At 40.5% G+C, this 15,459-nt stretch overlaps 1 protein-coding gene across 1 annotated transcript in view; it reads left to right on the forward strand.

The window, feature by feature from the left end:
• The window catches only part of LOC115571271 (protocadherin-15-like), a 214,123-nt gene that overhangs the window by 103,880 nt on the left and 94,784 nt on the right, over positions 1-15,459 (forward strand). The window contains 2 exon segments of the mRNA XM_030400563.1: positions 2,163-2,256; positions 9,231-9,359. Coding sequence (XP_030256423.1) covers positions 2,163-2,256; positions 9,231-9,359 — 223 coding nt within the window.

The following is a 15,459-nucleotide window of genomic DNA, read 5'->3' on the forward strand; positions in this document are numbered from 1 at the left end:
TTTGTTGTATTTATTCATTTATTGCTCATTAAAAATGCATTTCTTTGGCTGGGGAAAGATCCTATCTACATTTCTAGAGGGACGAGGAGAGGGAAGCATAAAGGAATGTATGGTGGAAGATGGCAAGAGAAGGGGCAGAATTGTAAGGATGGAGAAGAGGGAGCAAAAATTTAAAGCATTGGAAATATAGATAAGAGAGAGTAAAAGACAAGGGCTAAAATGTTCGAGAAGGAAATGATGAACAACAGTGACAGACCAGTCAGGTTTTTAAAGCAGAACGAAAGAAAAAAGAATTTTTGCAGAGCAGAGATTCGCAGCAGCGAAGACTAGAATGAACTGAACAGCTTTCATTTCTGCATTCTAGGAATTTTTGAAGGGCTCGGTCAGACATTGTGAAACATTCCAATATGCACTAATCTTTCTGTGCCTCAGCTGCGCTTTCAGCATTATGGCGCTATGAGCGCAGAGCCAAGATGCTGTTTTTCTGCTGCATGCCATGCAGCTCCTATTGGCAAAGAGCAGAGTGATTTTTCATTGTTTTGTGTGGAAATTGGCAAAGTCAAATTCTCGAGAAGCACATAGGGAGAGCACCTGGACGGCTCTGGTATTGGCCCATTTTGCAGGGTGGCTGGCATTGATGGAACACACACTTATGGCTTAAAGATTCAGATTAATACAGGGGGAAAAAGGGGGCAGCATCAATGCAGGCTGCAAGAGATGAGCTTTGAGGAGGTTAATCAGCGTTAGCTTTTTGAATCAATTTGAATTACAGTGGTCGCTTCCCATACAATGGGCTTTACTGTAGGTCCTCCACACATGTCGTAGCAGATGTTTGGTTTCTGAGCAGCAAGCACGTGAAGAGAATGTGTCAAAATGTCTGTTGTAAATGAGAAATGAGACTACGCATGTGTGTTTGTGCGTTCATGGCCAAGAATAGGCACAGTGCAAGTGCGTTCAGGGACTTCGCTTTTCCTGAATCACCCATGAATATACATGAGCCGACTTTTAACAGCTTCACATCTTTTTGCCTCCGTAGACTACTTAACGTCTGCGCATTCACACGCACATTTACTCGTGCATCCTCACTCACCAACCAAACTTACTGTCAATATTTGGAGAACATGTGCATTTCAGATGGTTTGTAATTCATGAAAGTAGCTTAAATTAAAATCACTTCAGTCATTATGTAAATATTCACTGGGGAAAAAAAATAAAGTAATCAATCACAGCCGACTTCAAAGACTTCTGCTGGTTTTGATTGATCGGAAGGTTCAGACGGGTTGCTTGTACTTATATTTACTTATGCGCTAATCATTTGCCTTTAAATCTGACTTTAATCTCTCTGGTTCTGTTCGGACGTTTCTGATTGCTGAATTGTGTTCAATGAGTAACTGGAGTCTCCGATCACTGAGATGACTAGAGGGTAATAATTGACACCCTGCGCTGTATGAAACATTGATTTAGAGGAGCTGGTGACTGTTTTTTCTGCTTTCTACTCATCATTCATGTGATTACACTATGACGTGCATGTCAGTGTTGGATGCTATCTTGTGCACCCACACACTGATGTAATGAGACTTCTTTGTTTAATCTTCATTTACGAGTGAGAAATAATGATAAATGATTATTCAGTGTTCAGATTCAGATCATTTCTTTTGGCAAAAAAGGCTTTTAACTAAGATTAGTCTTTTTGATGATGCTTCTCTGTCTGAGCAATTATCGCAACGGAATCCAAGAGGGCCTTAGTATCCTTGTGGGTGAGCTGATGTGTACGAGGCGTCATCTGCATCACCAAAGTACCCATAACCACGGTAGAAATACGCTTTTGGGTATAATGCAGTGGTTATCAGTGCTTGTCAACTGTCTGAAAAGCTGATTCCAAAGTGGAGCATATAAAGAGGAATAAACACTTTCTAGGTTTCTTTAGTTTCCCCATGTTGCCGTGAGTTGGGATAAAAAGTGCTTACGAAGGTCTGGAAGTATCCGCAGGAGAATGATCAGTGTGGTTAGCAAACAATGATTTATAAACTGAAATTTACAGAATTAGAGGAGTCTTGGATATGAAGGCCAATGTAAACTGCACCATAGTGTTCTGCTCTGCTGTGTTTAGTCCTCATATGTTCTGATGTTAACAAGACTCTGTGCTATTTTCTTTTCTCCAGTTCCGGGTATTTGCTACTGGACAAGCCTCTGGACAGAGAGTCTCTGGATTATTATACCCTGGTGGTCACAGCCTCAGACGGACACCCAGACGGGGTAAGAAAGAGAGCTGAATTGCACAGATATTAGCTGCTTTTCCTTCCTTGAGTTGTTTCCTATCCCCAGTGGAATTAAGCTGAGCGCCTGCCAAAGACGAAACTAAATCCGTCACAGTGAAATGCCACAAACAACAGAGTGATATCAGAGGCATTTTTGGGAAAATACTTCTCATTCAGTCATAATAGTCATAATATCCAGCATCAGCAAAATAAACAGCCAAAAATCTATTTAGGACAATAACTTTAAACAAATGTGGATACTTGAATAAATAAATATTTTTAAAACATGGGTTATGGATTCTCTACTTGTGCAACCTGAACAGAATAAGCAGTTTAGAAAATGGATGGTCAGAGAAAATCAATGGTTGGCAAAGGATTGATCTTTGGTGCAAATGAGGCTCATCTGGCCTTCGAATTTTTGTTTATAGCTTTAACAGACGTGATGAAGAAGAGCGTGTAGCTTGACCAGTGAAAGCCTTTAATCTAATACCACACATACCAAGTAGGAGTAACTGTTTTTCCAATGATTTAAACGTTTTAACAAACTCAATTGTCAGTTTAATCGTTTATTGTGGTCATGGAAATGGAGCTTATAAAAAAAAAAAAAAAACAGTGCTGTAGACCGGCCCAGGAGTTGTTACGGGTCGAGCAGCAGTTAAGTAGCTCTCGCTCATTTTCAAAAGACAACAGAAGATGGTTTTCTTATCTCAACACCTCCTAAAAATCTTGTTCTTGCTCACCTCCAGTGGCTTTAATTTAAGGCCTGCAACTGAAGATTATTTTCATTCCTGATTGCAGTTTGTTTGGTTTATAAAATGTCAGAAAATTGTGAAAAATGTTGACAGGTGTTTCCCAAAGTTCAAGATTACGCCCTTAAATATCTCATTTTATCGTCAATAAAGAAACCATAACATGATCACATTTAAAAGGTCTTTATCATGTTTAATCTACCACAGGACAATCAAAGCCAGCCACTGTCCTCCTTCCTATATGGACTTTTAGGACTCATTGTTGCTGCTACTTCACAAGTGTGTTTTCACACCTTTGCGATGCATACTGTGACACTTGGACACTATTTTCTAATGGTTGGGTTTATTACACATTTTGGCCTGTGACTGTGCTGCATAACCACACTCATCACTTGTGCTTATTGTTGTAAGAGGTAAAATAAGCTTAAGGGGGCAGATGACAAGTTAAATCAGCTGAGGGACTGTGTAGTTTTCTTATTTGTGAAAGAACTTAAATATATTCTGCAACCAGGAAATCCCTTTTATTCACCTTCTTCATGATATTTCCTATCCTCAGATCTTCATTAGGTCCACCTCCTCTTTGTCTGTCAGAGTTTATGATCCGACTTTCTTGGGTGTAATAATGTTGTACTTTGTGTTATTTTCTTGCCGAAAAAGAGACGAGAAGATGAGATTTAAATGCGTTCATAATCGTTTTAGCATTTCAATGCAGATGGAGCCCTTGAACGACCTGAAAAACGCTGCTGTGAATGAATCTTGTTTTCACACATAAACTGTATCTCCAGATTTAACTGGCTTAGTGTGGATGTGGTGTGAATAAACCAAAATGGCTAAAAAATGTCTTATTTAGTCCACTGGAAGAGCTATTTTGCAATGATAAAGGAGTGTGCGCCCTTTCTGACTTGCCCAATTGAACACAGGTCACCAGAGTGTGTGTGTGTGTGTGTGTGTGTCTCTCTCTCTCTCTCTCTCTCTCTCTCTCTCTCTCTCTCTCTCGCTCTCTCTCTCCCTCCATCTCCTCTGTCCTTTTTTAAAAGTCAAATCTTCAGTCGCTCACACATGAAAGTCAAATGAAGACATCGGATGCCCTCCTCTATTTTGCTTCCCTCCACCCTAGCTTTTATCAGTCTCAATTTCTTCTCTCTTCTTCACCTCCCTTCCTAATCATCCATCTATTAGTCAAGCATTAAAAAGAAGTTTGTCTCCTCCCTCCTCGCTGTCACTGACCCCCTTTCCTCATGTGTCAATTAAAACAAAAGGTAAAGTTTGAGGTCCCTCTGAGGAGGGAAAATGCTGATTTGAATACTCTGACCTTCTCATACACACCCTCGCACACAATATGACAGCACAAGAACAAGAGGGAGGAGGTTAGAGAGAATAAGGAAGGGAGAGAGAATGGAGAGGTATTCAGGGGCCCTTATTACCTTAACAGTTGTGCTGTGTGTCCTTAGAAATTTCTACAAAAGGAGTCTGGACACATACACACTCACAGGCATGCACACGTGCACTTTGTCAATTCCTTTCTGGACCTTGACAATTAGTGTATTATCTTTGTGCCCCAAAGGTCTTTAAGCCAGAAAATGGCTAAAAGTAGTTTGGACATTTTTCTGCTTGACACTCCATTATATTTGGAACAAGAGAGGGTGAAGAGAGAGAGAGAGAGGGAGAGAGAGAGAAGGTGTGTGAGAGAGGAATGGTGTGAGCTACACAGAGAGACAAGGAAAGCAAGGAATGGAAAAAGGAGAGGAGAAGATTGGGGTGTAGTTGCCTTCCACAGGCCCATTAATCAGCATCACTCGAAAGGCCTTGGGTTGTCTTCATATGCGTGCACACACACACGCGACTGTTTCCCCCTATTATTAAATGTCCCGTTGTGAGAGTGTCAGACTACAAAGTGCCTAATTGGCTATTTGGCCAGTGAATCCATCATACTGCCACAGATTGAGGACCCTACAAGTCGGTGCAGTAAACCAGCTCCACTGTAAGGACACTGGGCATCGTAGGATGAGACTCAAATTTTGGTGCAGGACAGTTTGCGGTTGTCAAACGCACTGTATGGTACTGTATCATTGCATTGGTTTGTGAATCAGCTCGTGTTTGCAGAGCTGGGCAGTTGAATCAAATGATCATGATTTTGGCAAAAAACAATTGTGGAATTCTGTCTCGCAACAATACTCACATTTTGTCTTGTGCTCTGAAACTATCCCTAAAAGATGAAACTCACTCTCACAGCCAGACTGTGGCGTGTTAAGTCCGTCTCACTACAGTCAAGCGAGCCAAATCCTGTCAAGCCAGATGCGGCTGGAGTTTGATGTATGTCTATCTGTGCTTTCAGGGTATATACAGTGTTCAGAGCAGCTAAGAAGCATGAGAGTCGCATTTCAGGAATCCTTTCTCCCATTTTATATATCAAATAAAAATAAGTGTGAGAATCTGACCTGTTGATTGAATTGCTGAACAGCTGCTGCTTGGACTTTTTTTATGCAAGGCAAAACTAAAAAGCACATGTGAAGCCAGCATGGGATTCAACCACTTGCTTGAATCCTGTGTTCTCTGCGAGTATGATCACATATCCACAGTGACTCTATCAGTCTGAATCTGCAGTGACAGGTGGATTGAATGTTGTTGTTGTCATGGCTCACCATGTCTGAAGTGTTTGCTGAACAATGTTGGCATACAGTTTGACATTGATCTTTGTCTATTTTCAATGTAACTAACTGTGATACTGTAATGCTCACACATAGTGGATCTAAATGTCATGGTGACCCTCCAGCTCTGGCTTCTCATTCGCCATTCTGGCCAACTATATAATGCTAAGTTGCTTAGCATTATATAGCTGATGGACAACAGTTAGTGGACTGCCAACACTTTGCGGATAAAAGTCATTCTCGAGAGTTTTTGTATCATGCCTGCATGTAGTAGAAAACAAATGATATTTAGGCAGTATTGTTGGGTCACAGGACATGCAATCGTCTGCTAAACTATTTGCCCTGTGCCTAATGTTTCAGGACAATTGCATGTACTGTTATGACGCTAAACTGGTCAAGGCGGATGGTTGCACACCCTGAGTCCAGTTCTGCTTGAGCTTTCCGCCTCTTTAAAGGCAGCTTTTTTTTTCTCTCACCACTGTCCGGGAAAAAGTGTTTCCTCAGAGCGGATGTTGGGTCTCTGACATTACTTACTTAATATAAGTGGCACTCAGGACCAAGCTCTATCATTCCTACTTTCCTTAGGCAGTGCAGCTACTAGTAACAGTGCATTTATTGGGGACTATTTTGAGCTTTGCTTTAGTACATTTCAGCCAAGCACCCTTGGGTCTTGTCATTTACGTAATGTCTTAGTTAAAGGTCCAATTTGTAAGAAAACTGATTGAGTCTCATTCCCAACCTCGTCAAATACTGACTCCTTACGGAAGCATGAGTTGGGAATGAGACTCAAGAATCAACTTTCCCACAAATTAGACCTTGAGATAAACGATACCAAAAACATGGCTGAACGCAGATTGACTAGTCTAAGGAGGTTTGGGTGGTAGTAGGAGGTCTGGCTCAAACTGTGTTTTCATGAACGGCTCAGCAGACGAATAGTAAGATGTGTCAGGTTGCAGTGGTTGTACACCTGCATGAATATGATAAGACATTACTGCAGCCAAACTAGTGATTGTGAGGAATGAATGATTTGTAAGCATCTGTATCTTTTTAGGTGCAACAGCATAGGGTAAGATAATCAGTTTTTTGTTTTGAGTTTTTATGCTGGCAGACATCAGTGTATTCACATCTATCACGGGGGGTTGCTGAACAATTGTCAAGACAGGCAGGGATTTCTCTGCAGAAAGTGAGAATCAAATGAAGCCTACATCACACTTTAATCAAAGACTCCACAGCACTGGCCTTTTAACCTTCTACCACCCACCGTTCTACATCAGCATGCTTGCACAATGTGTTCAAGCCACGAATGATAATGAATAACGAATATGTGCAATCTGTGTCGATTGATTTTAATGTCATATTTAATGTTGTTTTAAAAAATAATCGTGTTGTGAAAAAAGTCCCAGTACAGTGCAGGCAGGCAGTTGGGTATAATACTCCGGCAACTGTCCACGGCATCAGCAAGATTATAAACTCTGAGGTGTGCAGCTATCAAAAAATGATGAATCCTTTAAGCCCTCTGATGCTAAATGAAGTTTACTGCCTTCCTTTCTCTGTCACGGTGTCTGTCTGAGTGTGCATTCGCCAGCATTGCTCACAGTCGGCCCTTTTTATTATATCAGAGCTCATTCTACTTTACATATATTGGCATTCAAATAAACAGTTTTGTCAACCGTGCGCTCTTAACCTCAAATTACTTGCATCATCATGTGCCCCGCGAACCTCAGGAGCCCCGTTGTCACCCAGTGATTGTCACTCTCCCACTCACACACCCATGCTCACTGCCTTTTCTCTCTCCTGTCATCCCACTGTTGTAAATCGGTTAGCTCTCTCTTGTTTTCCATCCCCTCCCAGTTTCCCTTCTTTAAAAGTAAAATCTTCGAACTCTCTCGCTTCTGCTCTCATGAAATTTAGATTAAGAAATTGGTAACCTCCTACCAGCTTCTGTCTGCGTCCTGCTGCTCTGCCCTTGCTTGGTAACCTTTTTGTGGTTTTAGTTGTGTAACTAAAGATTCAATGCATCCGCACCAAATGTTCATGAACCTCCTTTCACGCTTCAGGTGATTAAGTTTGTTATATTTCCTGTCTCTGTCGGCACTGAGTCTACAGTACATCCCCATTTAGATTCATATTAGAGTTTGAGTGGCTAATTCCCAACAATAGTTAACATTAAAGGTGCGATATGAAAAAACTTCAAGTCCAGCTTGAGTCTATCAGTTTTTAGGAATCCCAAAAGACTGTTCAGGTACTACTCTTACCTGGGGACCTCTAACAATTTATAATACTTGCAATGGTCATCCCTGATTTTTTTTTTTTCCTGTGAGAATCTGCCACATCTATTAAAACTCTACCGTAATTTACCTACCATATCTCAGCAACATAACAGTCGTGTGATTATATTAATCATTCACAAATCCAGATCTCTGTGATTTGGGAGTCGTATTTAAAAATCAGTTCTCTGTTGTCAGACAACCAAACTAGCAGCATATATGAATGCAGCTCATAATATGGTGAGCAGCAGTCAACAGTTGTGCTGTGAGGTCAACTGTGTTGACATTTTAAAATGAGTGACGATGGTGCTAATGAGCAACAAAGTGTACAGCTTCAAAGAATCCGTCACATGATCTGAATGAGCTGCAATGGGCACAATGACTCTAAAGTACATCACTGATGTGGACAGACACTATGCTTTTGAACTATTGATGTGACGCAGAGCTTTGACATCAAATCTGCGGATAATGGCAGTAAGTTAGATAAAGATTCAGACTTCACTCATCCCATGCGCCACACAAAACACAAACGTGGGGTGGTAATTTCTAAATCACGAGCTCCCCCGGTGTATAAGTCCCATGCGAATAGGGCTTCAGAGACGCAATTTTACAACTCTTGAAAATTATTATGGTGGCAATTATTTTATCCGTCTGCAAGGCAGAAATATACAGTTCATGTTATCAAGTAATCCACAAGGAATATGTGTTTGCCTGAATTTGATTGGCTGAAACGACACCTTGCTAGATAGCGCTGCATCGCAAAAGCCGAGTCTCTACTTCTTAACCGTCCACACTAAGCTGTTTGGTGTTTTTTTTTGCCTCAAAGCCTGCATACCCACTGAACCAGCAGAGTGGTCCCACTCAAATGAGTGAGGGTGCTTGGTTTTGTCACACAAGGCAGAAGTCCCTTTATAAGCCTTTGCTACACCTCTTAAGTAATTATCACGTCTTCCTTAATTACGCACACCTCAGCACAGATATCCCTTTTAGCACAGCAGGAGAAGGTGCAAAGTGGGCTGCTGGTAAACTATTTTTGAAATCTTATGTTTGCAGCAGATTGTTGTTAGAAGCACAAAGAGTCAGGACAGAGTAAAGCTCATTAGCAAGCAAAATAGGCTCTTTAGTTGGTTTCACAGCGAGGGAGCTGTTAGTAGCGGCGACAAAGGACTAAAGATGGTCAAATTAAACCTGTTAGATTTGAAGATGGGAAGAACTTTCTGATTCTAGTCGAACACATTACAGCAAACAGAATACAGCTTTAGATGTAATAACTCAAGTTTGTGTGTGTGTGTATGTGTGTATGTGTAGACCTCCAGTGCGACAGTGAACATCGTGGTGACGGATGTAAACGACAACGACCCGCAGTTCGATTCCTCACTGCCAGTGAACCTCACTGTCATCGAAGAGCAGGATGATGCCTACGTCGGACAGGTCAAGGTAGGAAGAGGCAAACACACAAAAACAAGCACAGAGAAGCAGCACATTTCATGGTTTTTATTAATACATTCTGATGGTCTGCACTGTATTAAGTATTCTGTGTGATTATGAGTACAGCATGTTTGTGTTTCTATGCTTATTCAGTCATTATGCACACATTCATGACTGCAATTGTTTGAGTTTTTCTGTGTGTTTCTCCATGCTCTGATCCTCTGTGACATGAACAAAAAGCCAATTTAGATCATAATTTATCTCGCTGTATCAATAATTCCTGACTGCGCATCTGCCATTTTACATGCTCTCCCACTGTGTCGAGCCCCTCTAATTGCTGATTACACTTCTACGCTTCTTTAATTTCTCTAGCAGTGTAGATTGGCATGTTTTGAAACTACGTGATCACACAATTCTTCTTGTTGATCATAATGTCTTACTGTGAATCCTGTTTCTGTGATCCTGGCATGAGGTCACCACCTCGAAAGAGACGCTTAAGTACTTAAACAACAGGTGCCTTTAAGACTCATCTACGTGTATTTATCTTCCACTATGCAGTCTCTTCGAACACAAAGATTCACAGAGGCTCTAATTAAATTCCTCTATTATAATCTTTTACAATGGGGAGCAGAGATCACTCGCATAACTTTGTAAACCTTGGCAGCTTTGTAATTAGGAGTGTTTGCTATTATACTCAGAGGATGGTTTGTGGATGTATGTGTGTGTGTCTGTTCATATTTGAAGGTGGGCAGGATACAAGGGTTCGTCAGGATTCTGTTCAAGTGTTTGTCTCCTCGAGCATGTGGGAAGGACAATGTCTACTTGGGTTGAATGTTTACCTCTATTTCTTGGTAATGCAACACTCATTCCTCCCCAGGAAAACTAGTTTCTCATCATAAATTGACTTCAATCATAGAACTTTAGAAACATAGATTATTAAACATAAAATTGATCTCGTTTTGGTTTCCATATTCCAATTAACTAGGTTGTTGCACAGTTTTTTAAGAAAAGAAATGTTGACATTACAAAATCGTTTGAGCCTTGTTGTTGTTTTATTTACCGACTGCAGGAAGCCATTTTAGCATGAAAGTAAGTGATAGAAACTGATGTAGCTGTAAAATTGATTAAATTGGTTAATATTTCAAAGAATTATTCAGTTTCTTTCTTGAAATTTGGCAGATTTTAAACAATGCAATCATACCTTCTGTGAACATGAGAATATGGCATAAATGAAACTGTAAAACTTGAGGAAAGAGAGACATGATGGATAAAAATAAGCATATGTAGCTGGATCTCTTCTCAGCTGTGTGGGATGCATTTTCACCTGCATCAGCACCCTCGTCTCTACTTAACCACAAAGACTGCTGGACTTCTTCCAGACCTAATAACTGACTCATATATTCCCCAGACAGGGGTCATGGGTAAATCTGACACTTTGATAGGCTCTGATCTTTAAAGATGCTCCCTCGGTTGGATTTGCTCCAAGCTTAATTCATAGCCTTTGTACACCAGTGTCAGGGGGTCTTTGATCAGTCTGACACGTTTCCAGGTTCTAAATGTTAATCATGCTTCTTTAGGTGAACGCTAAGGCTACCCCAAAATAGATATATGACCCTTATATAGCCATGTTTAGGACTTTGACCAAACTTGACTTTTAACAGGTAACAAACTTTAAAGTTGAATTCCTTTTTGTGTTTGTGACAATTGGGCACGTTTCCAAACTCATAAACCCAACCTTCTCCTAAAAGAGGACATTTCATCACAAGCGTTCAAAATTGTAACTTTCGCTCAGACCTTTGGGCGTGTTCCAAATCCAACATCCAGAAACCCACCCTAATTTTCAGAGAGGGCACTTTAAAGTATTCCAATCCTGAACTTCTTTCCTTTCAAGGACCCTTGGATATCTTCCAAACCAAAACAGACAGCATGATCCCTCAGTGGGCTGTGCAAGGCACGACTCTGGGCCTCATTCCAAACCAGGGTCCCTACCTGTAGGTATTAAACAGATTTCTGGAAGAATGAATGGACCTGACCTTGGTTTGCTGATGCTGGTAAGGTAGAGAGAAGGAGGGAGGGGAGGGAGTAAGACATGCATGGATGGAGAGAAATGGGAGTAGGAGGTGGGGAGAGAAGGAAGGGGGTGGAGAAAGGAGGAAGAGGGAGAGATGCACTGCTGAATCAACTTTCAGGAGTTCAAAATATAGTTTCTGTTGCATGGCGAAGAAATGTGCTGAAAAAAGGAAAGATTCAGTAAGAAAAATGACCATCATATACATATTTTTCCTGTGATAACTAATAAAGATGTTGTGTAACAGCTAGCCATTTTATATATTTTGATTGTTGGTTGCATTTGAGCACAACCTGAGGGCAAATGCTTTATTTGTATTATGCGATGGATAATACTGTCAAAGTCTGTCAAAAGTAATTCAGTTATTCAGCCAAATAAGAACAATGCAATTTTACAAAATCAGACAAATAAAAAGTGAACAAACCTTTTGCGTGAGATTACATTGAACTGGTTGTTACCTAGCCTATTAAACCTTCCCTCCGGTACGCATGGACTAAAAAGGGTTCTCACTTGTCATTAGGTTTCACGTCTTTGTCACACTGAATGGACGCTGAATAACCAGCGCCATTTCAACCAGAGTCTTGAGGTTGCACACACTCGCTTGACCGGGAGGAAATCCCACAGCATGTGCTCCTTCTGCACCAGCTGCATGGCTGCCCCCCTCTGTGACCCGTAGTGATCATAGACGCGCTTCAGGCCTCCAGTTCGTAACCTGCCAACACGCTGTCAGCCCCTGGACAGCAGTGTGGTTATTGACAGTGTTGCATGTGAATTACTGACATTACTGTAGATCGCCCTCAGTTTTAATCTGTCATAGTGATGGACAGCCTTCAGATTATTCTGTCATTGTTTAAAAAAAAAACAAATCAGCAAATGACAGAATAAATTTGCCATTTTGTGACCTCAACCCCCCCCCCCGCCTGAGAGTAACAGTGGCCAGATCATATCATGGTTCTTGATTTCCTTTGTTGCACTAAAATAGTCAAAAACAAGTACTTGCGTGGAAAAACAGCTTTTGCATAATTTCCATGTATACGGCTTTAAAATCCATTGTAAACTATAAATCGCTGAATTTAAAATCTCATTGGCTACATAATGCATCAATCATCTGGAGGCTGCTGTGTCAGTGACTCGGGAGAGAGGAGAAAGAAGAGAGTGGCTCTCTTGTCGACAAGATGACTCAGTGGCTGTTGTAGGCTCTCGGGTGGACTTAGAATGTCCTTTCTGTTCAAATGAGCTTTCAGTCAAATGGTTGCCATCTCAGGATCTCCAGTGTAGAGGGAGGATTGCATTTGCTCTGAAATGAGTCTTATTACAGATTAAAGCATGAAAAAGCATTCGCGATTGCAGTTCTTTTTCTTTTGCTGTTTTGTCACAAATTAATCGTGGAATATGGCATTTTGGCCCAAATATGTTACTGCAGGGGATCTTGTGGACATTTGGGAATAAGTTTGATGCACTACTGAAACACCCAGATACAAAACTTAATACATGCTAGTTTGTTCGCTTGTTTGTCTGCTTTGCCTGTTTTTCAGCAGATGAGGCTGCATCAAAAGAGCTGCAGTGTTGCTTCAGAAATCTGACATTTTTACCAAGCAAGCTGCCTCTTCATCATTTGAAGTTGACTTTGTTACTCCAACACCGTGTGATTTTCCTGATTTTCACACCTTCAACCACAGACAGGGGAATAAATCAGTGAAATCAACTGTTGCACTTGAATGCTGGAATGAAAAAAACTGTGGACTGTTGGTTGTTCATGGCGTGACTGCCTGTCCCTACAGCGTGGTTGTTTACTCTCCACATGTACTGTCAGTGGTCGTACGCTGCACAAAAATGCCTTTGTTAAGACTAGCTGTAAATATTGTTTTTCTTTCTTTTTGAGAACTCTTTTCAAGTGAGGCAAAAGAAAAAAGATCTTTTGAAGGGAAAAAATCCTCAGGAAGTTGACTGGATCTGTGTCTCTTCAAAGCAGTAGCGTTACGAAGTACGTTTCCATTTGCCACAACAGCATTTTACTGAAAACAAACAAGCATACCATTTATTTTGATAATGAAAAGATAAAGGATTTGAAATGCATGATGGTTTTACAGTATTTACTGTAGCTGACTCCGTAAACAACTTTTTCAAATCTTTTTGATCTCTGACATCATAAAACAAAGAAGTGTCTGCTTGCAACCCCATGAAATTATACAGTCACATATGTCTGGAATAGTGTGTTTTCTTGTTTTGTTTTTTCATTTTTTTTATTTTATTGTCTAGCTGCCTAAGGCTGTTAAAATGATCCATGACTTTGCAACTAAGAAGCAATAAAATAAGAGGAGAGCCCAAGTACATATACAGTACAGGTATATAAATGACACATGATGTCCACTTAAGATGTATATGTGTGCATGGAGGACTAAACATGCAGAAATCAGATGTAAATAAATAAGAAATATATTCATCACATTTTTAAAATGAATGAATGCCTATATAAACGATGATTTTATTTTTGGTGCATTTAATGCCATCATAATTTATTTATTCAGCCCTTTTATATATTTCCTTATATATTTCTGATTTGGTCAGGTTCAGTCTTCCATATTTGTCAAGAAAAGTGCATTATGTGGCAATATACTAGTTGACCAAGATATTATCTTTTGTTTATGTATTAAACCAGTTGAAATGACAGAGACAAATCCAGATGCAGTCTCTCTTTCTCTCACTCACACACACACACACACACACACACACACACACACACACACACACACACTCTACAATGCGATATAGGAGTAAGACTACTAGAGCGATTGCTTGTCTGCATGCGTAACTCACTGAAAAAAGACTCCCACACTGTAATAACACTTCAATATGTGGGGTTTTTTTGGGTGCAAAGAAAGGAAATGTGGGGGGTGCTCAGTTAATTTAGTTTCAGTTGCAGGTACTTCTCTCGCTGTATCTAGAGATGAAATTAGAGGTGGAGGTGAGAAAATGATGAAAAGAAGTACAAGCACCCAAACAAGGAAGGCAGAGCTAGAGATTGTGGAGATGGTGATATTTGAGGCCTTAAGCTGGTGTGTGTGTGTGTGTGTGTGTGTGTGTGTGTGTGTGTGTGTGTGTTGAAAGGCAGCCGAAGTAACACAGCTGAGACATTAATCCTATTGTCTTCCTGGCTTTTAACCGTCTGGCAATGTAATTATGCTGAGAAAACTGTGAAGAAGGCAGTGAGAGAGGGATAAGACACATGAGAGAGAGAGAGAGAGAGAGAGAGAGAGAGAGAATAGAGAATAGAGAATAGATCTCTAGAGAATAGAGAGAATTGAGAAGTTACCACGGTAACGAACTGAGCAGACATGCTTAAGAGTAGCTCCTGAACAATATTTTCGTTTTTTGTTCAGAAATGAGATAAACACTGAAAAATAGTAAAGAACTTGAATACAGAAGTCGACAGAACAAGCCAGAGAGGAGAAAGAGGAGAAAGAGAGGAAAAACAGCTGGAACATGACCCTGGAGACAAAGATCAAGACAAAGATCAAGACTTTTAGCTGGTTGAATACAATGTTGCTAACCTAAGCAATCAAAACAACTAGAAGAAAAGAAAAGAAGAAGACAGAGGAGGACAGAGGAGGACTCAACTAAACAAACAAGAAGACTAAGTGAAAACTACTGGACACTGGCAGTAAGTTTTAACACTTTAAATTATAAATTAATTACAAATAGAATCCCATCTGAAATATTAAAGCTAACAGCTAACTAGCTTCCACTAGCTAAATAACAGTTGGACGGTTGCCTAGCAACGGCATCAGTGGCATCTCCCTGCAGCAGTAGCAACAGAACTTTCCTGTTCAAAAACTCACAGACCTCAGAGTGTTAACTGCTGTATCATGATGTCTACCTGCTCTGAGACAATAGAATATCCACCAGCTGTAAAAAGCAAGACGGCAAGGAGCAAATATAAACAACAAGTTCTCCGGGAAAGACCAGAAACACTCTTTCTTGACCTGTATAAAGATGGGAGGGCATGTAATCTAATCTTCTACACTGATGAAGCTTATGCCT

Source organism: Sparus aurata, chromosome 20 (genome assembly GCF_900880675.1).
Source record: "Sparus aurata chromosome 20, fSpaAur1.1, whole genome shotgun sequence".
NCBI lineage: Eukaryota > Metazoa > Chordata > Actinopteri > Spariformes > Sparidae > Sparus > Sparus aurata.